Genomic DNA, 27,896 nt, shown 5'->3' with positions numbered 1-27,896 from the left:
TATCCCCAATTGAAGAAGAAAGAAGTCTCAAATGAGCAAATAACCATTTTGGGTATTCAAATGTTTTCCCATGCCAAAGTTGTTTCCATTTGCTCGATTAGTTCTCTTGTTATGCAATTTTTTTTAAGAAGCCCCCCTATCTCCTTGCTATCATCCCACTGGAAGAAGGCAGTAGGGCAAATATTCATAGAAATATTTCTTGTGCTTATATACCCTCCCAAGCCAAATTTCGTTCCATTTGCTGGGTAAGTTCCAGAGTGATGTAAGAAATTGTAAGGGAATATTTCTCGTAATCAAATACCTTCCCACGCCAAATTTGGTTCCATTGGCTTGATTATTTTTCCGGTAGTGCTGAAAATTGTAAAGAAGCTCTCTCCCCACTTTCTATCTCCTTTCCATAAGGAGGGAGGGGTACTAAATATTCGAAGAACTATTTATGATACCCAAATACCCTTCTTAGCCAAATTTGGTTCCATTTGCACGAATAGTTTTCAAGTTATGCAATAAAAAAGGTATGAAAGCTCCCTTCCTTCCTTCTTTCCTGTATCTCCACTAGTAGTTGGGAGGGGCCTGAAATAATTATAGAACCATTTCTCGTATTCCACTACCCTCCCAGGTCAAATTCGCTTCTATTGGCTTGATTAGTTCTCCATTTTTGTAAAAAATTGTAAGGGTGTAATCGAAGCAACACCAACGAAGGGATGTCCCCAAGTCGGGGTTCTATTACCGTTGTTGTGGTCCTTGATAGTGGACGACCTCCTAAATAAACTTGTATCCATGGGATTTGTGGAGTGTTAATATGCCACCATATGAATATGAGAATGATATTTCAGCATTAACAGAATGTATCCTCTAATAGCCCATTGTCAGTAGAATCATCATTCGCTTCCTTATCCCATTGATGTCGAGACACAGAGCTACTCAATCACTCGAAAGAGAACTCATTGATGATTCATGATTGCATGCGTCAAACGGTTAACGCATCTCGCTCTCGCACATGAGAAACCACATACCGATACCGTGCATGATGTCACCTCAGGCATTTCTTTCGTATTCATACAAACTTCCAGCCAGTCGTCCGTCGGCAGTTGAGCATATAAGCAGTGACACTTTAGTTCCGGCAACGTTGGCATTTGAACATAAAAGGAAACACAAGAGTCCTCGCCAATCGGGAAACGAGAGTCCGCCATATTTGGTACGAGCGCATCTTGAGTAAGTGAACAATAATTCGGTGTATTTCTGCTATCCCGTAACCGGACCGCATAGGATTCAAAGTTATTGGCTTTGCAGACGACGTAGTTATTATAGTTCGGGGAAAACATGAGAATGTGTTGTCTAATAGAATGCAAACTGCACTCAACTACGCACTATTTTGGTGCAGGGAAGAGGGACTGAACACAAACCCTTCCAAAACTACTGTGATAGCCTTCACTACGAGCAGTGGTGTGTAAACTCGCTTCGGAAAGAATCATTTGGCTGATTTTTTTCTAGTTTCACTTGTTGTATGCAGATTGATTTTATCTTCGTTCCAATCATGACGTGATTGCATACAAAACGAAGAGAACAGTTCCGAATTTATGTTTTCCATGCCTCGCAGGAATAAAATCACACCAACGAAACAACAGAACGAAGCTTACCGTACACGAATGCTCACGAGCGATCGTTGCCCGACGGACCGAGTTAACATTCCTCGCACCCTTCTCTCGCTCGTTTCCCGTTCCCTTGTATCTATCACTTTAAGCCACGCCCCCATGCGTTGTCCGTTTGATGTGTTCGGCTGCCGAACGAACACGATTTTTTTCTTTAATTCGCAGAACTGTTCGTTTGCTTCGCTGATGTTTCCCCCGATTGCTGTTTACTCCTGCCGAGTTTACCCGAAGCTTGCTTCCTGATGCTTTCCGAGTTGAACTTTAGATAGCATCATTGCAGATTGAGTTTAACGAAATAAAATCGTTCTGCAAAGAAGGGCAAAGTGCGAGTATGTAGACTCGCGATTTTAACATCTCTGACTACGAGACGAAAAATTACACTGAAACCTCTAACATTAGATGGGGAAGTGTTAAACCTCGAATCACAAGTGAAATATTTAGGCATAGTACTAGAATCAAAGCTATCATGGAACCCACAGATAGAGCATGTAATCGCTAAGGCTACAACAGCTCTATGGGTCTGCCTCAAAGGAGTAGGGAAAAAATGGGGACTACAGCCGAAAATTATCTACTGCATATTTACAGCTATTATTAGACCCAAAATCTCCTATATCTCCTTAGTATGGTGGACCAAAACTATACAAATTACAACCCAGAAAAAAAAACTAGCGAAGCTTCAAAGACTAGCAACGCGGCAACTGGCACAAAGCGAAGCACACCGAATGAGGCTCTAAATGCACTACTAAATATTCTGCCTCTACATCAATTCATTTAGTTAGAGACGGAACGTAGTGCCTTGAGACTCTCCAAACACAAAACTCTCTATGAAGGAGAACTCACAGGACACCTCAAAATCCTAAAGAAATTTAAATTTAACTCACTTATTGTGAAAAATGATGACTGGATGGAACCCATTTTCAACCTAGACATACCATACAATGTAACTATCAACGATAGGGACGTGTGGGAGTCAGGTGGGCCTGCGGTTCCTTCCGGATCGATAAAATTCTTTACTGATGGGTCAAAAATGGATAACAGAACTGGGGCAGACTCAGAATCTCAATTCCTATGGGAAACTGTCCAACTGTATCCCAAGCAGAAGTTCAAGCAATTCTAGAATGCACTTTAGCCTGTTTGAAAAGAGGATATAGGTACACAAATATCTATATACATATTTTCTGACAACCAGGCCGCTCTTCGAGCACTAAGTACGTTCACATGTTTCTACAAGTTTGTTTGGGAGTGTATTGTTGCACTAAGAAATCTGGCCATACGGAAGAGAGTATTTTTATTCTGGGTTCCAGGCCACTGCGGTATCCTAGGAAACGAAGAAGCAGACTAGCTAGCTAGGGAAGGATCTCAGGGCCTGTTAATTGGACCTGAACCTTTCTGTGGTGTATCGAGGAGTGTCTTGAGTATGGAATTTAAGAACTGGGAAAGTACCACTACTGTCTCCAATTGGAGAACAGCAGAGGGAGCAGCTCAGGCAAAAGATTAATTGAACCAAGCGCACGACTCTCCAAAACATGTTGATCCTAAGTAAGCACGAGTTAAGTACTTACACAGGTCTTGACCGGACATTGTCCAACAAAACAACATCACAAACGGATAATCATTATTCAATACGATGACTGTCGGTTCTACGGGTTCGAAAAAGAAACTGCAGAGCATCTTCTATGCAACTGCTGCGCCCTCCTAAATGGGAGAGAGCGTGTACTTGGGGCAAAGTTAATAAGCGCACAAGACATATGGTTGCATATCAGCCCTAAGAAGGTTATATCATACATCTTTGATATCATACCCGATTGGGATAAAATGCTTAGTCAGCAATCAACTGTCGCTTCAATCAATAGTGCAGGTGAACCTAAAAGCATATACCTAGTAACGCGGGGTAAATACCACGACAGATCAACTACTGGTCGCAGTGGGCTCTGCCCTACAAGGAAAAAAAAAAGAAAAATAGATCAATGAGAGTGTGTGTGGACTACAGACAGTTGAATAAAAAGATCCTGAAAGACTGTTTAACGATGAGAAGCTTAAATAGAAGATTTAATTGATAGTTTGATAGTTTGTGTTCATCTAACCGACGAAAACGAAACGAAAATGCGCGAGAAGTGATCGAAAAGTTGCGTATACCATGTAAGCTGTTAGGAAATCCTTGATCAGTGGCCAAGATGTAGTTTTTGCATGGAGTGACTTCAAACAGTATTGTGAAGAAGTAGAAGTCAAGACTGGAGTACCAGGAGGACGCGGACGAGTGGAATAAGTAAACCAAGTGATATTAGCAATGCTAACGAAGTTGGGTGTTGAAAAGAACTGGCGGTGGTGACAATACATTAGAAACATACAAAGAAGGATCAACGCTAGTTTCCTCCAGAGTAACAGTTTTTCCCCATTTGAGTCGATGTTCGAAGTTCAAATGCGGATCGTAGGTGACAAAAGACTAGGTGGACTGGCGAAGCAGGCACCAAGTTACAAGGTTAACAATACTATGGCGTGTAAGCGAACTCAGCTTGAACCTAGCAAAAAGTATATGGCCGAAGTCCTAGGGTCGTATGAAGTGACGAAAGTGAAAGGGAACGATCAATATATAGTTACATACATCCCTCTCCCAGAACCCGAGACAGGATGTATAAACGTGGCGCTCCCAAGCCACGCGCAACCACGTGGTGATCATAATTGCATCGTAAGCAAATATGATCACTTAAATACCGATAGCGAAGGCATGCTCGTTCTCTTTGGTTCCCGACCCGGCAGCAGTAAGTGGTTCAGCAGCAGGAAGTGCAGTTAGCAGTTAGTCTAGTGATAGTGATTAGTGGACAAGTATGAGGATGTGAAAATAAAACTTTTCTAAAAAACATCCTCGGAGACTCGGTCTCATAATTATATGTCGAGAAGGTGAGCGGTGAAAGCCCTCGGAAGACGACCAAGGCAGTCTCCAACATGAAGCAGTTTTGGATCTGTAGTCTAAAACTGTTGCAGGATTGTAAGAGAGTTGTAGGAGCGGTACTGATTCGAGTGTGAGAGAGAACAATTTAACTTAACACGTTCGTCGCCCAAAAAAAATCTCAGAGCATGAAAGTAAAGCGAGAGAGCTTCAGATTTACAACGCGTGGCAGAACTGAGCGGCAACCTTGCTTAAGAGAGCCGTCACCCATATATGGGTGACGTGGCGACGAACGTGTTAAAGAAATATTGAATCACGTGGAACAGTCGAGTTTTTTGCCATGACCTGTGTGTGGGTCAAACTCAACAAGATGAACGATGAATGACAAGCATGCGCTCTCTATGCAACGGAGCTCACATGGATGCTGCCTATCGCTGGAGTTCACCATCGATACTAGGCATCGCTGCTATAACAGGCCTCGCCTGTATGTAAGCGTCGATGAGGTGAATAGTAATTTACTTTGGCATAATGTGGTTTCCACAACTCGGATTTTATACTCGCCGGAATCTCAATTATTTATGTAATCTAGTTTCAAAGAAGATTCTCATAGAAAGTCCATGTTTATCAATGTTTTTGAGATGTTTTTATAATTGCATTTCAAATCCGTTGTCATTTTGCAATGGTTGATGGTTACACCACCACACAGGAAAAGTTTAAACCATTCAAATCACAATGCTATCAGCAATATGCAGTGGTGTAGATTTTTATCACATTATCAGGAAAGGTTGTCGTAAGCTGACATGAAGTCCGTGGATTGATCATGTATTCTTTTTTTTTTCTAAATAATCCTCCCCTCCATCTGCGATTATTGAAATAATATTTTAGTCAGATACGACAGTTCAGGTAAACATAGGCATAAGTGATCGCAGGCAGGTTATACAATAATCTCAATGAATTTTTAAAACTCTTAATGGAAGTTGATTGACGATAATTCAAATTTCATTTGAAAATTTGCTACCCTATATCTATGCATCCATGAGATTTCATACAAAACACTTATCTAGTAGGTAAAAACCTCATATCGCATTGTTTCAGAACATTTTACCCTCCCGGTTTCCGTTTCCTGCAATACTAGATATCAGGTAGCGTCTGGTGATGGTTGAACCCAACGAAAAAAGCTTGATTCTTGGCACAGTTGATATCGTGCAGTTCATGCTCACAGGAAGACATCTGAGGGTCGGAATTGGTAGTCGGAAAGACTACCGTAAATTCTGAACTTTCGGATCTCGTCATCCCGGCGTGAAGTTCTTTCCCAATCGATAAGGTCGATTTATGCAGAATGCTGTTCCCATTTTGGTGCTGATGGTGGTGCTGTTGATGTTGCTGCTGATGTTGACGATGTTGTCGATGATGGTGCCGATGCAGGGTCATCGGATGTCCTTGCTGTTGTTGTTGATGGTACGATCCGGATGAGGTACTGTGGTGAATGGCATTCATACTGCCGGTACTGAAGGTTCGCTCCAGGATGTTGCCCCAGTACTTGGCCGAGCCCAGCTCGTACTCGGACCGGGGCGTGTGGTTAGCCGAGCGGCAGATCGTGGCCGGCGGAGGTCCCGGCGGAAGTGGCAGTGCTCCCGACAGCAGCTGATGATCGTACTCCAGACTCATGCTGTACTTTTCCTCCAGCGAAGTTTGGCTGCTGATGCACTGTATTTGAAAATATAGGAGGAAGAACAGTTACAATTAATTAAATCAAAATAAAAATAATTTTTAAAACAAAATCGACAACCGACTGAACAATATTAAAAAAAAAGAAAAAATTGACAAAAATGACAAAAATGACAAAAATGACAAAAATGACAAAAATGACAAAAATGACAAAAATGACAAAAATGACAAAAATGACAAAAATGACAAAAATGACAAAAATGACAAAAATGACAAAAATGACAAAAATGACAAAAATGACAAAAATGACAAAAATGACAAAAATGACAAAAATGACAAAAATGACAAAAATGACAAAAATGACAAAAATGACAAAAATGACAAAAATGACAAAAATGACAAAAATGACAAAAATGACAAAAATGACAAAAATGACAAAAATGACAAAAATGACAAAAATGACAAAAATGACAAAAATGACAAAAATGACAAAAATGACAAAAATGACAAAAATGACAAAAATGACAAAAATGACAAAAATGACAAAAATGACAAAAATGACAAAAATGACAAAAATGACAAAAATGACAAAAATGACAAAAATGACAAAAATGACAAAAATGACAAAAATGACAAAAATGACAAAAATGACAAAAATGACAAAAATGACAAAAATGACAAAAATGACAAAAATGACAAAAATGACAAAAATGACAAAAATGACAAAAATGACAAAAATGACAAAAATGACAAAAATGACAAAAATGACAAAAATGACAAAAATGACAAAAATGACAAAAATGACAAAAATGACAAAAATGACAAAAATGACAAAAATGACAAAAATGACAAAAATGACAAAAATGACAAAAATGACAAAAATGACAAAAATGACAAAAATGACAAAAATGACAAAAATGACAAAAATGACAAAAATGACAAAAATGACAAAAATGACAAAAATGACAAAAATGACAAAAATGACAAAAATGACAAAAATGACAAAAATGACAAAAATGACAAAAATGACAAAAATGACAAAAATGACAAAAATGACAAAAATGACAAAAATGACAAAAATGACAAAAATGACAAAAATGACAAAAATGACAAAAATGACAAAAATGACAAAAATGACAAAAATGACAAAAATGACAAAAATGACAAAAATGACAAAAATGACAAAAATGACAAAAATGACAAAAATGACAAAAATGACAAAAATGACAAAAATGACAAAAATGACAAAAATGACAAAAATGACAAAAATGACAAAAATGACAAAAATGACAAAAATGACAAAAATGACAAAAATGACAAAAATGACAAAAATGACAAAAATGACAAAAATGACAAAAATGACAAAAATGACAAAAATGACAAAAATGACAAAAATGACAAAAATGACAAAAATGACAAAAATGACAAAAATGACAAAAATGACAAAAATGACAAAAATGACAAAAATGACAAAAATGACAAAAATGACAAAAATGACAAAATGACAAAAATGACAAAAATGACAAAAATGACAAAAATGACAAAAATGACAAAAATGACAAAAATGACAAAAATGACAAAAATGACAAAAATGACAAAAATGACAAAAATGACAAAAATGACAAAAATGACAAAAATGACAAAAATGACAAAAATGACAAAAATGACAAAAATGACAAAAATGACAAAAATGACAAAAATGACAAAAATGACAAAAATGACAAAAATGACAAAAATGACAAAAATGACAAAAATGACAAAAATGACAAAAATGACAAAAATGACAAAAATGACAAAAATGACAAAAATGACAAAAATGACAAAAATGACAAAAATGACAAAAATGACAAAAATGACAAAAATGACAAAAATGACAAAAATGACAAAAATGACAAAAATGACAAAAATGACAAAAATGACAAAAATGACAAAAATGACAAAAATGACAAAAATGACAAAAATGACAAAAATGACAAAAATGACAAAAATGACAAAAATGACAAAAATGACAAAAATGACAAAAATGACAAAAATGACAAAAATGACAAAAATGACAAAAATGACAAAAATGACAAAAATGACAAAAATGACAAAAATGACAAAAATGACAAAAATGACAAAAATGACAAAAATGACAAAAATGACAAAAATGACAAAAATGACAAAAATGACAAAAATGACAAAAATGACAAAAATGACAAAAATGACAAAAATGACAAAAATGACAAAAATGACAAAAATGACAAAAATGACAAAAATGACAAAAATGACAAAAATGACAAAAATGACAAAAATGACAAAAATGACAAAAATGACAAAAATGACAAAAATGACAAAAATGACAAAAATGACAAAAATGACAAAAATGACAAAAATGACAAAAATGACAAAAATGACAAAAATGACAAAAATGACAAAAATGACAAAAATGACAAAAATGACAAAAATGACAAAAATGACAAAAATGACAAAAATGACAAAAATGACAAAAATGACAAAAATGACAAAAATGACAAAAATGACAAAAATGACAAAAATGACAAAAATGACAAAAATGACAAAAATGACAAAAATGACAAAAATGACAAAAATGACAAAAATGACAAAAATGACAAAAATGACAAAAATGACAAAAATGACAAAAATGACAAAAATGACAAAAATGACAAAAATGACAAAAATGACAAAAATGACAAAAATGACAAAAATGACAAAAATGACAAAAATGACAAAAATGACAAAAATGACAAAAATGACAAAAATGACAAAAATGACAAAAATGACAAAAATGACAAAAATGACAAAAATGACAAAAATGACAAAAATGACAAAAATGACAAAAATGACAAAAATGACAAAAATGACAAAAATGACAAAAATGACAAAAATGACAAAAATGACAAAAATGACAAAAATGACAAAAATGACAAAAATGACAAAAATGACAAAAATGACAAAAATGACAAAAATGACAAAAATGACAAAAATGACAAAAATGACAAAAATGACAAAAATGACAAAAATGACAAAAATGACAAAAATGACAAAAATGACAAAAATGACAAAAATGACAAAAATGACAAAAATGACAAAAATGACAAAAATGACAAAAATGACAAAAATGACAAAAATGACAAAAATGACAAAAATGACAAAAAATGACAAAAATGACAAAAATGACAAAAATGACAAAAATGACAAAAATGACAAAAATGACAAAAATGACAAAAATGACAAAAATGACAAAAATGACAAAAATGACAAAAATGACAAAAATGACAAAAATGACAAAAATGACAAAAATGACAAAAATGACAAAAATGACAAAAATGACAAAAATGACAAAAATGACAAAAATGACAAAAATGACAAAAATGACAAAAATGACAAAAATGACAAAAATGACAAAAATGACAAAAATGACAAAAATGACAAAAATGACAAAAATGACAAAAATGACAAAAATGACAAAAATGACAAAAATGACAAAAATGACAAAAATGACAAAAATGACAAAAATGACAAAAATGACAAAAATGACAAAAATGACAAAAATGACAAAAATGACAAAAATGACAGAAATGACAAAAATGACAAAAATGACAAAAATGACAAAAATGACAAAAATGACAAAAATGACAAAAATGACAAAAATGACAAAAATGACAAAAATGACAAAAATGACAAAAATGACAAAAATGACAAAAATGACAAAAATGACAAAAATGACAAAAATGACAAAAATGACAAAAATGACAAAAATGACAAAAATGACAAAAATGACAAAAATGACAAAAATGACAAAAATGACAAAAATGACAAAAATGACAAAAATGACAAAAATGATTGTCAAATATGACCAAAAAGACAAAAATTGTCAAAATTTTCAAAATCGTCAAAATTCTCAAAATTCTCAAAATTGTCAAAATTGTCAAAATTGTCAAAATTGTCAAAATTGTCAAAATTGTCAAAGTTGTCAAAATTGTCAAAATTGTCAAAATTGTTAAAATTGTCAAAATTGTCAAAATTGTCAAATTTGTGAAGATTCTGTGAATTGCTAATTTTTTTTATATTTACAAATTTTTAGTTTTGTGCAAACTTTTGACATGTGTTCTTATTTTTTTTTATTTGGAAAGTGCATAATTTGTTTACCTTAGACGTGAGAAGATCCTTACAGATTCTTCGAAATCTCGCATTCAGCAGCCAGTACAGGAAGGGATTCCAAAAGCTACTACTTAAAGCTATCCATGTGACGCAGAAGTCTATCGAAGGTGGTATCTGAAAGTGAAAAGAGATAAAAACACTCAATTCGTAGCGCAGAAAGCTCTTTACAACTTGAATGTTAAATAATCAAAATTTTGAAGCGGTACTCAAATTAGCGAAACACTCGAGTCATCATTTTTTATTACAACAATTATCGCCGCCAGAAGTAATGTTCCGGAAACTCTCATTGCTGCGGTTTTGCTAATATTTTCACACTCATACACGCTTTTCAAACTATTCTACTGAACTCAGAAAACTTTGAAACAACACAACGTTCGAGCTCCTCCTACATATGAATTCCAATGCGAATCAGCCCCAGAGTCGAACTTTGCATCCCTAAAATTTCTTCCCGTCTATTATTACTTTTTGCACACTATCAAGGATGTTTGTTTTCCATTTCAGTTTCACCCCCAACAGTGTGCTGATGAATGGAGAACAAACACTCGTCTTGTATAGGACTCGTGTGCTCCTTCCCAGTCAGTTATGGTTCAACCAACTTTGGATCCCCCTTTCTGGGGGGTGCTGTTACAAATGTTAAAGTTGCATTCTTCCAACGAGCGAATGCATTGTGTGCAAATTTGTTACTTGAATGCAGATTTGGCTTCAGCCGGTCCAAGTCATACACCCATGTTCACACATTCACAAAGAATTCTATTCACACATTCACGGAGCAGAGCGCATCAATGAGAAGCGCAGAGGGTCGTAGGACTAGTCAGTGTGCAGTCAAGTGTGAATGCTAATAATGTCACACTGAGTGAAATGAATTTCAATTACTACACACACGACACGACGCGGTGCCACTGACTGGAAGAGGAACATCAAACTGTGCTGACATTTTGTCCCGGATCTGGGTAGCTTGTCCGAAAGCTGTTCTGTTTTCGGGATTTTACAAGCAACCGAACTCTGTGCTCAACATAAGCAAACAAATCCATTCCCCAATTTATGATATCATTGAACTGGAAGGTTTTGTTGTATCTATGAATGAGTTTTTATGCAACGCTGCTGTTGAATCTTTTTTTCGGTTAAAGTTGGAACAACGAAAAAAAATCTGCATCGACTCATAAATCTATCTAATGATGAAAACTCAATAAATTTCATGGGATGAAAGGTACTAACCAGTACTAACTATCACCACAGAAGACATTCAGTTTTTCTAAGTCAGTTCACAATTTGGTCAAACTTTTACCGAAAAAAATCTCGAAAAGCTTTGTTGATGCCCTTGACTGGTAAAGCGCACATTTGTTAAGATATTCGTACCCATAACCGAATATTGAAGACACGCCAAAATGGCTAGGGCTAGGGTTATTTTTCTGAAGACATTCATTTGTTATACGTCTAATAATTAAAAAACGCTTTAATTTCTAATTAATAAGATTTGATCGACTTCTAAGTTGAATAAAACTAAGAGGAGAAGTAATCGATAGATCAATTTGAATTCGTCCACTGAATTTCAAGGATTTTTGAAACTAGTGCTTAATTCTCTCGCGGTTATCACATTGGAACACGGGATGAATTTAAAAGAAACATATCCCAAGTATCAATTTTAGGTTTATTTTGGTCAGTATAATATCGTTAGGACTATAAAATAAATTTTCATAAAAAGCTGGAGCGCATTTATGCACCACCAAAACTCTAAATAAGCCGCCGATCGTGACCTAGAGGATAGTGCTCAGGTCTTCTTAGCCAGAGATCATGAGATCGAGTCTCAGTCGCGGCATACATAGCATTCTTTCTGTGGGTTGGTAATGTTAGCATTAGTAAGATGCTAGTCATATCTTTGAAAGGTTTACGCTTTAGTCTGAGGTAGAAATTAGATCTCTTCAAAGAAACATGAAGTTTCACTGAGATCCTACAGTGAGGGGCAAAAAAAAGTGTCCAAATATTTATTTTTTCAATTTCTTTTATTTTTCTGGTTAAAATTCAACGAAAACGCATTGTAATCATTTTTTAAATATTGTTTATTATGTTCTTTTCAATTTTTGTTAATGTTGCGCTGTTAAAAAAAAGTTTTTCTGATAGAAAAAAAACAGTTAATATTTCAAAAAAAAAAGGGGCAAAAAAGTGTCCAGATCGGTACAGCTTCAAATTGATTCAAACTGAAGGCAAACAAGAACGATTTAATAATGGGTATGGCCTCCTTCGGCCTTCAACACCTCCTAAAAGTGCTTCGGTATACTTTCAACAAGGTTGTGCAAGTGTTGTGGGTCGAGTTCCTCCCACGCATGCTCCATGGCATCAAAATAAGTATTTTTAATTTGTCACACCAGTCTTATCAATCAGAGGATCGAGGATGGCGCACAGATTTTCGATGGGGTTCGAATCAGGACTTTGTGGGGGCCATTCAAGGGGTTGGATGCGGCAGGAACGGGAAAATGACTTCATCAGATTGGCCTTAGGCTTCGGATCGTTATTCTGCTGTTAAACGAAGCGCTCTTCGAGGCCCGTCTTGATGAGGGATGCCTCGAGGTTTTCCCGCAGGATATTGGAATATGACTCAGCTGTCATGATTCCGTCAATTTTTACCAAATTGCCCACCCCTCCCCAAGAAAAGCACCCCCACACCATCACGTTACCTCCTCCGTGCTTAACTGTTCCTTGGATATGGCGATCTTGGAGCTCCTCACCCGACTTGCGCCACATATGATCCCGCTTCTTCCGGTTGAATAGCTCGAATCTGGATTCGTCGGCCCATAACAATGTTTTCCAGGACTCGAGCCGTTTATCGGCGTGTTCCTTGACGAACTTGAGCCGCTTAGCCTTGTTCACCTGGCTGTTGAAAGGCCTTCTCACTGCGTTCTTTCTATGGTACTCCTTTGCATGGACGCGGCGACGGACAGTACAACGCAATACCGAAAATTGGAGCTCTTCCTGTATCTGCCGGATCGTTATTATTACGTTTTTCTTCACTTCAAGAATGATTTTCTTGTCCGTTCTGGCATCTGTCTTGGGCTTCAGTCCTCTTCCTGGGTGATCCAACTCCGATTCGAACGTTTTTTTCTTCTTCATGATTTTTGATACCGCTGTCTTGCTAATTTCGTTGTGCTTGGTCACTTCCCGGTGCGTTTGACCGTTATTCACATCACGAACAACCAGTTTCCGGATGGACAACGCAGGGTTCAACAAAACGCACTCTTTTAGACGCGCGCGGCACACGCAAACCATTCCTCTCGAGCGAAACACTTCTTCGTTTGCGTTCTTGCTTAGTGTTCCGGGATGACCGTTATTCACATCACGAACAACCAGTTTCAATCTGTTCACTTAGACGAGGATGCACTATCCGAAATCTGCGTGAGCGGCCGAGTCAAACAGGCACGGCTAGCTCTCGCGCGTCCTAATCGAGCTGGCAGGTGAGGCCTCTCTTTTGGCTCAAAGAACAGGACTCAGCGGCTCACAATGCAGCGCGCGGCGGCTCTCCGAATGGTCCGAGGCGGCCCTCTTTTCGTCACCGGGCGGCGCGCACGGGCTCGAGTGAGGGCCTTGTGTTTCGTTCGTGTTTCTGTTTGCAGTGCCGATTGAGAAATCTGTGTGTATGATTTTATCAACAGGATAGTTAAAATATATGTAAGCGCGCAATGGGATTTGGCGGAGGGTTATAAGAATTAATGTAGGAGGTTAACGTTACCCATTAGTAACAGGTACCAGCACTAGTAACTATGAAAAATTTACCATGCAATAGTAAAATTGCGCGAAAAACGCCAAATCAAAGAGCTTTACACAAAGATAGTGAAAATGGATGTTAAAAATATTCTAGCCACTAAAAATAGTTACCAGCACTAGCAACTATGAAAAATTTACCATGCAATAGTAAATTTTCGCAAAAAATGCCTAATGAAAGAGCTTTACACAAGGATTGTTAAAGTGAATGTTAAAAATGTTCTAGCCACTAGTAATAGTTACCAGCACTAGTAACTATGAAAAATTTACCACGCAATAGTGAAATTTCGCAAAAAAAGCCAAATCAAAGAGCTTTACACAAGGATTGTTAAAATGAATGTTAAAAATATTCTAGCCACTAGTAATAGTTACCAGCACTAGTAACTATGAAAAATTTACCATGCAATAGTAAAATTTCGCGAAAAACGCCAAATCAAAGAACTTCACACAAGGATTGTTAAAATGAATGTTAAAAATATTCTGGCCACTAGTAATAGTTACCAGCACTAGTAACTATGAAAAATTTACCATGCAATAGTAAAATTTCGCAAAAAATGCCTAATGCAAGAGCTTTACACAAGGATTGTTAAAGTGAATGTTAAAAATATTCTAGCCACTAGTAATAGTTACCAGCACTAGTAACTATGAAAAATTTACCATGCAATATTAAAATTTCTCGTTTTTTGCGAAATTTTACTTAGCAATTTTTCATAGTAACTAGTGCTGATAACTATAACTAGTTGCTAGGATATTCCAACATTCATTTATGATTTATGCGAACTTTGACGATTTATGCGAACTTTTTGTCAACTTTAAAGTTCGTTTAACTACTTAAAAATTGAGCTGAAAAGAAGTTGTATTAGCGTACTCGACTAAGCTGATCAAACCTGATAGAGGAATGTTATCCGAACTTTTGGTTGCTTGGGTAGTGGCTAGAATATTTTCAACATGCATTTTAACAATCCTTATGTTATGCTGTTTGATTTGGCGAATTTTGCGAAATTTTACTAATGCATGGTAAATTTTTCATAGTTACTAGTGCTAGTTACTATTACTAGTATGTATTTTAAAACTTCTAACATGGATTGTTATAACCCTCCACCCAAGGCTATTGCTTGCTGCTATCTGTTTTACCATATCTATTGATTTAATTATTCGCACAGATTATTCCGTCGGCCCTTAATAACGAAAACACGCGAACACACCGTGTGCTAAAGAGAGCCGCGCGCGCCGTCCGGTGAGCCGCCGTGTCCTCTCGGTAGATGCTCGGTGTTCCTTACACGCACGCGGCAGAAAAACGCAAACGCAGTTTGCACCGCTCGCGCTCTCGAATAGGCGCGCGCGAATTCGCTCTGCTCAAAAATTTTCAATCTGCGTTTTGGTCGCAAATTTCTCGAGAGAATTTCGAGCAATCAAATGTGCCCGTGAACCGAGAACGAAAGAGCTGCGTTTTATTTGCTCTTTCTCATTGGACGCACTCCTGCGTGTTGAACCCTGGGACAACGGAATGGAACCAGAAATTTATGCGTTCTCCATATTTTACAACTTATTCGAATGTAGACACCTGTTTGAACACTCCAGAGCCAAGCCAGTTGTTTATGAAACGTCAAAATATACAAAACAAACAAATTCGAGGGGCCTCGCGATGGAAACTTATCGAAATTATATTGATTTTTTCAAAATCAAGTAGCTATCAAAGGGTTACAAGTCTTTTTGTACAGCTCAATAGTTCGTAAAAAGTCTCTGTTGTACTATTTTGTAAACTTGAAAGTTTTTAATAAGTCCCAACGGGCGTTCAAAAGCAACTTCGTATTATAGAAACTTTGAAGTAGATTTAAAGGCTAAAATCTACTTTTTCCGAACTTCAACACGTGTTTGCATAAATAAACACATATCGTTACTTGGGAAACAACTATATGAAGTACACATTAAGTTCCGGAAGAACTTTTTAACAGCTTGAAAGTGGGAATTAAGTAGAAATAAAGAACCTGAAAGTCGTTTTAAAGAAAATCATCACATCGAGTAAAATCGTTGCCTACTCATGATGTTCATATAGGGCAACAAGTATGGATCTCAACTTTCAAGCGGTGAGCTCGGGTTCGAGGCTTGGTAAGAACGTGTTTTTTAAATGTAATATGAGTTAGTAACAAATATAGTTGATTAATATGAATCAAAATAGCAGACTTGAGAAGGCAATTGAAGGAGCGGAAGAGTAATTTTTTCGATTTTTTATGCTGCTTATAAAGTGGATTTTGAAGCTGGTTAGAAGTTGTTTGGCGATTTATGCGAACTTTTTTTCAACTTTAAAGTTTGTTTAACTACTTAAAAATTGAGCTGAAAAGAAGTTGTATTAGCATACTCGATTAAGCTGATTAAACCTGATAGAGGAATGTTATACGAACTTTTGGTTGCTTGGGATTCCTTTTAATTCAACCACGGTAAATGAAAAGTTCATATACCGGTATTTCGATAGCAACTTACTACCTTCTTCAATCGAAAACGCTCACTGAAGAAAGTAGTAAGTTGCTATCCAAATACCGGTATATGAACTTTTCATTTATCGTGGTTGAATTAAAAGGAATCTTTCGATCGCTTTGATTCAGTATTTGTTACTGGCTGACCCGGTTTGCTTTGCTACCCCTTGTTTGGAAAATTTAAGCTTATTAAATCTTTTTAATCAAATTGAATTTGAATAAAATTTCATCATTTTTTATTAAAGGAGTTTTTCATGGCATCTGAGCTTCTAGATTGTCTCTGGTTCGAACTTAACTTGATTGTTTGAAGGTTGATGGAGCAAAACTACTTAGAAGGGATCATCAACACAATAAATAATCTATACCAAATTTTGTAAAAAATTAAAAAAAATGTCATGCACATATCATATAATAGGATCAAAACCTGTTTTCCAAAAAAATAAATCATCTCATCATGATAAAACACTAATATTTATCAATTTTTGACAATATTGTTGGATTAAAATTTTCGAAAATTTGTTCGAAACAAATCATTTTTCTGAAAATTTTCCATTGGAGCCCTCTTTACAAAAGGTAAACGTTTAGAAATCTGTTAAGGTTAAATATAGCCTAACCCTATAATATCCGGTTGTACATTATTTCTGGCAACCCTTCTCAGCAACTGTGTATGTGTTAGTAACAATGTCAACCCACTGCCCCCGGCCGGTTCTGTCAGTTCAGTCTTTGCTCAACCAGTGACCTAAATAGACGTGCCTAATGGTCCTTCCAGTGTTACACATAAAAGTGGTCCTTCGAACCGGATATTCAAGACTTTTGCACGAATGAAGGCATTGATTGGAAGTTCATTCCCCCGAGATCTCCCGCTTTTGGTGGTGTTTGGGAAGCGGATATCATGAGTGTGAAATACCACTTGCGGTGTGTTATGGGGTCTTCAACACCCACGTACGAAGAAATGTGAATCACACAGTGGATCAATGTCGTGGTGGTAACTGTAGAAGATGCAACGGTCGGCATCATACCACTCTTCATCGGGACAATCATCGAACCTATGATACCAAGCGTGAGTAGGGGAGGAGCGGGCTATATGCGCCTATTAAGCTGAACACTGATTTAATCAAATATCACATCGAACATGTGTACAAAAACTATATACACGTGTGCGGGCATCTGTTTTCTATACAATGGAGTAATTTTTATGTTAAAATTTTCTTCTGTTTCCAAGAAAACGATTTTATTGTAAGTGTTGTCTAAAATGCCGAACCTCAAACCGTGCGGGCTAAATGCGCCTATTTATGTTTTGAAAAAATTTCTGTTTTTTGGGCAATATTTCCGTATAATTTCATTGAAACTGCTAGAAAGTAATAATTTACGTACGACAAAGCTGAAGTTTTATAAAAATCTATGTGTATTATAATTTTATGGAATAAAACAAAAGTTAGGGTTGCCATACTATGGAGGCAGTTCATCCATGAGAAAAACTTTATCAAATCTGTTTTTAGATCTCCAATTCTCTCTTAAGATGTTATTCAGAGCTTAGATTTGAAGGTTCAATGATAAAAATCATTTTTTTATTGTATTTAACCTGTTATTTTAGGATGGAGGCATTTTAGAAACATGATGGGGGCATACAAAAACACTCTATTATTCCACTATATAATCATTATTAAAACTCCACAAAAGCTGAAATATGTTTAATTTCTTAAGTTAATTCGAGTAAGAAACAAAAACCATCCTAGTTTTTGTTTTAAGCTTCTTTACGTATAATTTTTAAAAGTCGAAATATTACATCAAAATGTATCAAAACCTTGTATGATTTTTTAAATTTTTATGAGTTTGTAAATTCATAAAATTCTTTCTTGCCCTATGTTCTAAGCGTATCACCCTCAAAATGCATTGGTCGGATAAGCTGTCTAGTCAGCCGTTTCATCAAACAGCCGTAGGGTCATTTAACCCGATAGGCCCATTTAGGAAACCTTTCCCCTAAATCTAGGAAATGTTTTATTGCTTCACATTGAAATTTGTTTCGAAATGCGATTTTAGGTCGACCATATTGGAAATTTGACACAAGCCCGATATTGGATCGGTTGTATGGTTTTACCGATGAAAGTTGAAACTGAGTCCTTCATGTTGAAAAATAGTTTCAATTTAAACTTTCGGTCGACCATATTGAAAAGGCCGGTACTCCATTTTTCACAAGCATAATCAACTCCGGTATTGAGACGGCCATGTTGGAATTCAAAATACAAGATCCATAGTTAGCAAGACATTGATATTTTTATTCAGTTTAATGATGATTCCAATAGATAATACAGAGTTTCATCGATACATACTTACCTAAACCGGTAATTTCCATCAATTCTCAGCTATGTCGGAGGACGATCAAATACAATTGGTGTAGCCATTCGTCAATATGGAAAAGGAGCAAGAAATACAACCAACAGCCGTGGAATCGTCGAATGTGCAACAGGTATACGTCTTGCAGTCTGATATGGATCGATTTACAAACCAACGGAACCATACCAGCAATAGGATTTCCCATATTGTCCAAACAAAGGAGGCTTTCCAAAATAATGTGGTAATGATTGAAATGCGACGCGACGTGCTAAAACAAGCATACACTGCTTACGATGCCGTTCAAAATTCTCTTGAACAACTGGTGCCTGACGAGATCGCAACAAGAGACGCAGTAGAATTGAAGTACATTGCGGGTATGGCAGCCTTCGAAAAAACTATCACCAGCCAAAAGAAAGCCGATGTGCCCCCAATATCAAAGGACACTATACGACTGCCTACGATCGATTTGCCAAAATTGAGTGGTTCAAACGAACAATGGCTTGGATGGCATGATAAATTTAATTCGTTGATACATTCAAGGCCAATACCAGGAATTCAAAAATTGGAATATTTTAAAATATCTCTCCGTGGTCCGGCGCTCTTCATTATAGATTCTCTTCCGACAACATTGAATAACTACCAAATTGCCTACGAATTACTGACGCGAAGATATAACAATCCAAAACAGCTGATCCAACAACACGTCCGGGAGTTATTCGATCTTAAACCCGTGGAAACTGAGTCAGCAGCTAATCTGAGAGTGTTATTTGACAACGCACAAAAACACATAAGATGCCTGCAGGTATTGGAACAACCAGTTCAAAGCTGGGATGCTTTGTTGATCCATATGATGTCCAACAAACTAGACGCCTACACTCGCAGGCAAAGGGAAACAGCAGCGTCCGGAGTAACACCGCCCACCTACGAACAATTGGAATCTTTTGTATTGGACCGATGCCAGGTAATTGAAGTCATCCCGGTAAAACGCAAAAATTCTTATGAAAACACTGCAGGCCCTTTGAAGCGTGTAAAAACCGAAACCCGATCATTCTTATCCAAGACAACAAAGAACGGAAAATGCGGATCGTGCAACGGTGACCATTCCATGGCATTTTGTAAGCAATATCTGGCGAAATCTGTGGACGAAAGATTTAGGCTGATTAAGAGACGGTCGTTGTGCTTCAATTGTCTAAATGCTAATCACACAGTGGATAAATCATTGGATCATACCACTCTTCATCGGGACAATCATCGAACCTATGATACCAAGCGTGAGTAAATCTATGAAATGTTTTATTGTTTCACATTGAAATTTGTTGAATATAAAATTACAGAAAATAACAGCAAGTGTAATCAATTACCAGATACAGCTATCCTCCCCACAGCAACAATCTTAGTATTAAGAAAAAGATGTTACTCTGTCGAGCATTGCTAGACTCCGGATCTCAAACTAGTTTTGCTACCATGTCGTTCAAGACCTTAGTGTACTTATTACGGAATGCATAACATATTCCCAGGAACGACTTTGTTATAGATGAATGGATTTTACCTGTACTGCTTTTGGCTGACCCTGAATTCAATAAGTCAAGGCCAGTCGATTTATTGCTTGGTATTTCAATAGTAATGGACGTTTTAAGAGATGGGAACCATCAAGTTGGACCACGCTTACCGTTTATGCAGAACACTAGTCTGGGATGGATAGTAGGAGGTTCATTTACAAAAATGAACGAAAATCGCAAATGAACTCAGTTGCATGCAAGAAAATATCCGAGCTTACAACACTCTATCATGGACCGAAGAAGAACTTCGAGAAACAAAGAGGGGGAGGGGGGGGTGGGTTTTGTAGTACGTTTACCCTTGAAAAAAACGTCCGCTTTATTGGGCCAATCCAAGAATTTGGCATTGAACAGATTTCTCAAATTGAAACGTATGTAGATTTGAACGCGATCCTCTGTTACATAAACGGTACAAAGAATTCATGCATAATTATTCGGATCTAGGTCATATGGAAAAGATCAATCAGGAACAGATAGCAGAAAACCAAGTACATTTCTACTTCCCTCTTCATCCTGTCTTAAGACCTGATAGTGCGACGACCAAACTACGAACTGTTTTTAATGGATTATCCCAAACGTCTAGCGGGTTATCATTAAATGACGTTTTGTTAACCGGCCCTACCATACAGCAAAACAATTTCACTATATTATTGAGGTTCAGATGCTATCGCTATGGAATCAAGGGAGACATTCAAAAAATGTTCCGAAAAATTTTGGTTCACGAAGAAGACAGAAGGTTTCAACTCATACTGTGGCGATTTTCATCGGAAGAACCTGTAAGTACGTATCAATTGAACGTAACGTATGGAACTTGCTCAGCTGAGTTCCCTGAAGCCTGTAAAATCATTGAGAAAGATTTCTACATGGACGACGTTTTATTTGGCCATGAAGTTGAACAAAAAATGATCCTACTAAAGGAACAGCTTACCCTTATACTTAAAAGTGCTAGTTTCGAACTCCACAAGTGGAATGACCCAACGACGGTTATAGAAGAACAAACTACGTCAACGGAAATCCTCGGCCTCCAGTGGAACACCTTCAAAGTTCTGTTAAGCATTACGAACGAAGTCGACATAGAAGCCGGAACCTCGAAACGCAGAAGTGCCGAAAATATTCGACCCCCTTGGAGTGGTTAGTCCTGTTGTAGTACAAGGGAAGATTCTTATGCAGAATATTTGGTCCCATAAACTGCAGTGGGATGAAAAACTACCGAAAGATATCACTTCTGAATGGACTCGGTTCTGCAAGCAGTTATGTGATTTAAAGTACATCCAATTTCCAAGGTATTTTGTGATTATTCGTAACAGTCCATATTATGGAATTGGTAATTAATTAAATACAATTACAGGTATAAGTCTTCTTCGGGACAGTTTACAGAGCTCCATGGATTTTCTGATGCAGCCAAACGGGCATACGGAGCTGCTATATATGTTCGTACTGTTACATTTGATGGAAAAGTAGCGGTTTATCTAATGTGTGCTAAGTCAAGAGTAACTCCACAAAGTGCGAATAATAATAACAACAACTTAACTATCCCTAGACTTGAACTAAGAGTAGCTGTATCATTGGTACAATTGATGGATAAGGTCCGAAGTGCTATGACTATTCCATGGTAACTCTAGATTGGATTGCCAACCCAAACCGATCACCACCGCAATTTGTAAGCAACCGGGTGAAGATTATTAATGAAAAAAACAAAGTTAGAAGCGGATCTAATATCCCGGGGAAGCTCTGCCAAGGAATTGATAAACAATCAACTATGGTGGAATGGATCAATTTACCTACGAGGAGATAATAAGAAATGAAACTTTGAATTAACATTAAGCTTAAAGACAGCTGTTCAGATACAAAACCCCACAAATGATACTGACTCACCGTTTGCTTTCATTGAAAAGTATCAAACCTAGGAAAACTCCAAAGAATTGCTACTTACTGTTTGCGTTTCGTCCAAAATTGTCGATCCAAATCCAAACCAGGTGATAGTCTCACAGGAAAAATTACCATTAGTGAAATTCGGCGAGCTCATAAAACAATCATCATAACAACACAACAACGTTTTTACGCGGAAGAAATAAACTGTGTAAAGAAAAAGAAAGAAAAGAAAAGCGTCTTGCTCACACTGAATCCTTTCCTAGATGTCGACGGATAAATGCGAGTTGGTGGCCGGATTCAAGCAACTGGAATCTCATTTGATCAGCAACATCCAATCATTCTTCCTCCCAAGTCAAACTTTACCCAAGTGGTTGTAAGAAATTATCACTTATCGTACCTTCACATTGGACCTCAATCACTGTTATACACGGTTAGATTGAAATACTGGGTTCCAAAGGGAAAATCATTAACCCGAAAAATAATTCATCAGTCGCAATAAACCCAAACCACTGAACCAAATCATGGGAGAAATTCCAGAAGTAAGATTGAATACGGGAAAACCATTTAAAGAGTGTGTTGTCGATTTTGGTGGACCTTTCTGCATTAAAGAGAACTTTGTAAGAACTCAAAAAACATTGAAGGTTTATGTGGCATTGTTCATCTGTCTTAAAACTCGGGCAGTTCATCTGGAACTCGTTAGTAGCCTGAACAGCGCATCATTCATAGCAGCTTTAAGGCGTTTAATGCAAGAAAATCTGTTATGTGGAACAGTAATCATTAGCCAACTTATTTTTGAATTTAACGTGTTTGGCTATTTTACCAACAAGATTTATTTATTTTGATAATTCAGTCCAAAAAAAAGTTCGAAATATTCACAGTGCATAATTGATACTCAAACCCACCTTCGATCCCGTACACGTGGCCACGATCTCCTGTATCGTCCAGGGGGTGATGATCACTATAAAACCTAATGATATTGCCGCCATCGTGCGGGATGTGGACCCGTTCAGGCGCTGCTCCAGCTCCGAAAACTGCAAAATTTAGGAGAAAGAATGAAAAAGAAAAGAAATCAATCGAGTGTCACAGAAACATTAACTTTTTTCTGTTTTTTTTTTCTACATATTTACTAAACAAGCACCCCCGTAGGGGTTATGGATGATGAAAAATTGTCTCGAATGGAAAAACATTGGTTACAGACGAACACCATGAATGACAATTCGCCGGAAACAATAAATCATCGGGAGAAACCCAAAATATTTTCGGTATTCAAAGCAGCTATGTTTGGCTGTAGAAGTGGGAGAAAGTAATGTTGTTCTGAAATGTGTGGTTTTTATTTCGGGCATTGAGTTGTTTTCAGAGATAACAAGGTCAGTTTTGATTCGTCACAAACACAGTTAATAACATTAAAATTTAAAACTTTTTTTAATATTTACTTTGAATTTGCATATTGCAAATTATTGCTTCATTCAGAAATTTTCTCAAATTCATTTAAGAGGAAGGTTATATACTCATTTTATTTCAAATTGTTCGATGACCTAGGCTCAAGTCTGACTTTCGCTCGGGAGGCAGAAAGACAGGGAGATGATTTATTGCCCACTGCAAAACACATTTTCCCCAGAAACTCGGTCAGGAAAATGGAGCAAAAGGTTTTGTGCGTGAATAAATTCTAATGATGCAAAATGATGGCCTTCGTCTGCTTTCCGATGTTTCCGATGTCAGCAAGTTTCGAACTTTCCTTCGGGGTGGAAGGGAGCTTTCTGTTTGCTGAATGAATTTGGAGCTGTCATGATTGATGATTTTAGAAGCACCCACGCTCCGGAATTGTGCGAAAGTATTTCAAGGGTTTGCATAAAAGTTTTTTAATTAGAAAACTCCCTTACAATTCAAGCTTGAATTTGATCTTTTTTTATTTTTTTTTTCAACTAAGCGTTCTTAAATGATTTTAATTTAAAAAATCACAATCTGACTTTCATCGGTAGTTATTTTCCGATTATCGAATCGAAAACGGTGAAATCGAACTGTGAAACCCGCAAATTACGCAACATCCGGATGCGGATCCTTCAACACCATCGTTCGTAAATTTCCGGTTCCGTGTCCGCTGTCGTTGTGCTGTCATCCGGTAAGCCATTTTCAATCTAGACACATTTTCATCCTCCAGTCAGGGCGATATCTTTCCAGGAAAAAAAAACGAAAAGGAAATCGTACCAGACCCTTAATCTTAAGACTTTAGCACATATCTGTGTACAGTAGTGTATTTGTGCGAATGAAGGGCCCCAAGAAAACTTGAACCCAGCAATGTGAGAAAGTTTGTGTGAGTGTGTATGGGTGTTTGTGTAAGTGTGGTGCAGTCTATTGTTTAAGACTAGCTCCGTTTCTGTTCCTTCGGCTCAACAACAGGAAATTATTCTCCATTCGTTTCAAACGAAGCGCATAACCGGTCTGTCGGCATCCTGAACGAGAAAGTCGAGAGGAAAAAATGTCCCACAAAAGGGATCAACGTGCTTCGGCTTTCTGCTTTCCCGGTTTCCATTTCTTTCTTTCTTCGCAGACAATCGAAATTACTATTTGGTACCACACAGTTGCCCTACTTAGTGTGAATTTGTGGGGGCTTTGCCTTTGGTACGAGAAGTAAGGATAATATACTAGTATGAGAAGGAGTATAAGGAAAAGATGGTTTCCTGGCCCCCTGTGGAGATTTCGATGATCAAACACCGATTACTCATTGTGAGGGGAATTGTTCTACTTACTGTCATAATGGTCGAACAATTTGGTTCGAGTAATGTTCGCGTGAGATGAAATCCAATGCTTTTAATTTGTTCCTCACGGATTAGGGCTGGAACAATGCGTGAGGCTGGAAGATGGAGAGTGGGAGGTTGTACCAGAAGGATTCGTTCCATTGTGGAAAGCAGACAAGCATTTGTAGAGACCGCATGTTGGGAATCTGCATCCTGGCGCTTAAGCACAGTGGGCTAGAATCTTTTTTTTTTTTTTAATTTATTAGCATGCTTTTCCGACTCACGACGTAACCTGATGAACAATATTCCTTTAATTCACACGGTTCGTGGCATCCGCTCTCCAATTTCTCGGACATCCCACATTTATTAGATCACGCTCCACTTGGTCCAACCACCTCGCTCGTTGCGCCTCTGCTCGTCTCGTTCTTTGCGGATTGGCAGCACACACCTGTTTTGCAGAACAGTCGTGCAGTATTCTTGTAACATGTCCTGCCCAGCGTATCCGTCCAGCCATCACCACCTTGTGAATGGGGGGTTTCTCGTAGAGTCGCGCGAGCTCGTGGCTCATCGCTCGCATCCACACTCCGTTCTCTTAACACTTGTCGCTGGAAAACTCCGAGTGTACGCAGGTCCTCCTCGAGCAATATTGACGTCTCGTGTACGTAGAGGACAACCGGTCTAATGAGCGTCGTGTACAGGTTACACTTCGTGCGAGGGCTAAGTCTTCTCGTCCGCAGTTGCTTGTGGATTCCATAGTAGGCACGATTTCTGGTGTCATTGTCTGCGGAATCAATGAGCCGAGATAGATAAAGTCTTCGACTACCGTCAGCTCGTCACCGTCGATCATGACCTTTTTATACTGGACAAGCTTCGTCTTGCACGTATTCATCATCAACCAAATCCTTACTGATTCGCGTTTCAGTTTGCGGTAGATGCGGTGCCCCGCATTTCGGCCACCGCTCGTCGAATAACACCTTCTAGCGCCACGTTGAACATCATGCAGGATAGATCAACTTGTCAAAGCCACCTGCGCGATTGGAATTCTCTCGACAATTCACCGGAAGTCCACACACAGCACTGTGTTCCACCCATTTGCTCAGTTTACCGGAAAACCCGTTCTCGTCCATGATTTTCACGGTGTTCAGAGCATTTTTGGACGATGTTCTGTAGTGTGAAGATCTGGTCCGTCGTTGTCTCTCCATGAAGCCGGCCTGATGACTTCCCACGAATCTGTTTGCTTGTGGCGTTAGGCGGCGGAGTAGGATTTGGGACAGCTCTTTGTAGGCGGCATTTAGGACAGTGATCGCTCGGTGGATCCCACAGTCCAATTTATCACCCTTCTTGTAAATTGGGATATATTACCCCCTCCTTAAACTCCTAGCTGTTTTGGTCCCAGATCAGGACTATCAACCGGTGTAGGCATTCGGCCAATTTGTCCGGAGCAATTTAAATGAATTAAGCTGTGATGCCATCCTTTCCAGCCGATTTATTATTATTCAGCTGGCAAATGTCTTGCTTAACGTGACTCGTCATAGGGGGGAGGGGGGGGCATAGGGCCGTGGAAAAAGACCTACACTGTTAACGATCCGGGGCCAGCGTCTTCATTTGTTCCCAGTCAAGATTCTCGTCAACAGTTGTTACGTTTGAATTTATTCGATAATTTTCAAAGTTAATTTGATATGATATAAGCAGTATGGCAACACTTTTTTCCCAAAAAATACTCACCCTGGCATTAAAAATGTTTGAACGTGCAACTGAAACAGGAAAAACCCGTTCTGAAAAATTTAAAAAGAAAATCGACAAATCAGATGGAAATTGGTCCGAATTCAAACGAAACTCGCTTGCAAATTCCCCACTGGGAACTCCGATGTTTTTTTTCTCAAAAGTTGGCGACGTTGGAAAGTCGTCTGTCAAAATCCCGTCAAAAAAATCATTCTTTCGGAAGTTCCGGTGCTGAGGCGGTGGGAGCGCTACGGCGAACTGCGGAAAGAGCCATCGCGCCAAAGAGGATCGCAGTCTAATTCCCGGGTGGGAAAGAATCCGAGCAACCAGTCGGCGAAGGAGGAATCCTGACCACAAAGTCCGGCCGCACAAGTTGCAGCAAACCGGCTGTGACTTCTGGGAACCGCAGAGAAAACGGAACCGCAGCTTGCGCCGAGTCCGGCAGATTTCTAAGAACAACCGGAAGAGGGGTCTAAATCGACCCCTTTTTTGATTACCCCCTCACCACATTTCACGTGAGCTCGAATTTCGCACCGGCACAACCAGCGCCGTCACAGTGGCATTTCGTGTCGAGCAGCAGCTGCGGCCATACCGTTGGATCCAGGACACGTCACTAGCATCGACAGCAGGCGCGGGATTAAATGCGCATCGTGTACGACCGCATTCGCAGGTTAAGCTGGGCAATGAACCGATACTATGGAACTCCAAACGGGTGGTTGCACAGACGGAAGCATTCGTCTGGCGAGTCGGCAAGAAGGCTCCGAACAGGAAGAGGCAGATGTAGGATTCCGGATCAGCATGCGACGTGGCAACTCCGGATCAAGTGCCAGTTTGCCCGTGACGTCATCGGAAGAAACGGCTGCGACCAAGATGCATCGCAATCTTTGAGAGTGTGTCGTTTTGTTGTGAACGCCCCAGAGGCCATGAAAAACGTGAGTACTCACAAGCAAAACGGGAAATGAGAAATGGGAAAGGTTGCACAATATAAACAAAATTTAAAATGAATTATCTTTTTTATTGGGCTACCGAAAGCCGAAAATCCTATGTTACACAGTTCGGATATCGGCGGCAAGACTTCGCCA

The 27,896-nt window shown here is 38.1% G+C and overlaps 2 protein-coding genes across 4 annotated transcripts in view; one reads left to right on the top strand and one right to left on the bottom strand.

The window, feature by feature from the left end:
• The window catches only part of LOC129746079 (fibulin-1), a 190,949-nt gene that overhangs the window by 109,362 nt on the left and 53,691 nt on the right, over positions 1 to 27,896 (top strand). The window lies entirely within an intron of this gene.
• Positions 5,351 to 23,383, bottom strand: LOC129746080 (uncharacterized). The gene is made up of 3 exons (XM_055739530.1): positions 23,260 to 23,383; positions 10,357 to 10,482; positions 5,351 to 6,243 (listed from the first exon to the last, which is right to left on the bottom strand). Exons 1-3 carry the CDS (start codon positions 23,341 to 23,343, stop codon positions 5,668 to 5,670), a joined length of 786 nt encoding a protein of 261 aa, XP_055595505.1. The 5' UTR covers positions 23,344 to 23,383; the 3' UTR covers positions 5,351 to 5,667.

Source organism: Uranotaenia lowii, chromosome 2, assembly GCF_029784155.1.
Source record: "Uranotaenia lowii strain MFRU-FL chromosome 2, ASM2978415v1, whole genome shotgun sequence".
Classification (NCBI taxonomy): domain Eukaryota; kingdom Metazoa; phylum Arthropoda; class Insecta; order Diptera; family Culicidae; genus Uranotaenia; species Uranotaenia lowii.
This window is presented reverse-complemented; position numbering and strand designations above follow the sequence as displayed.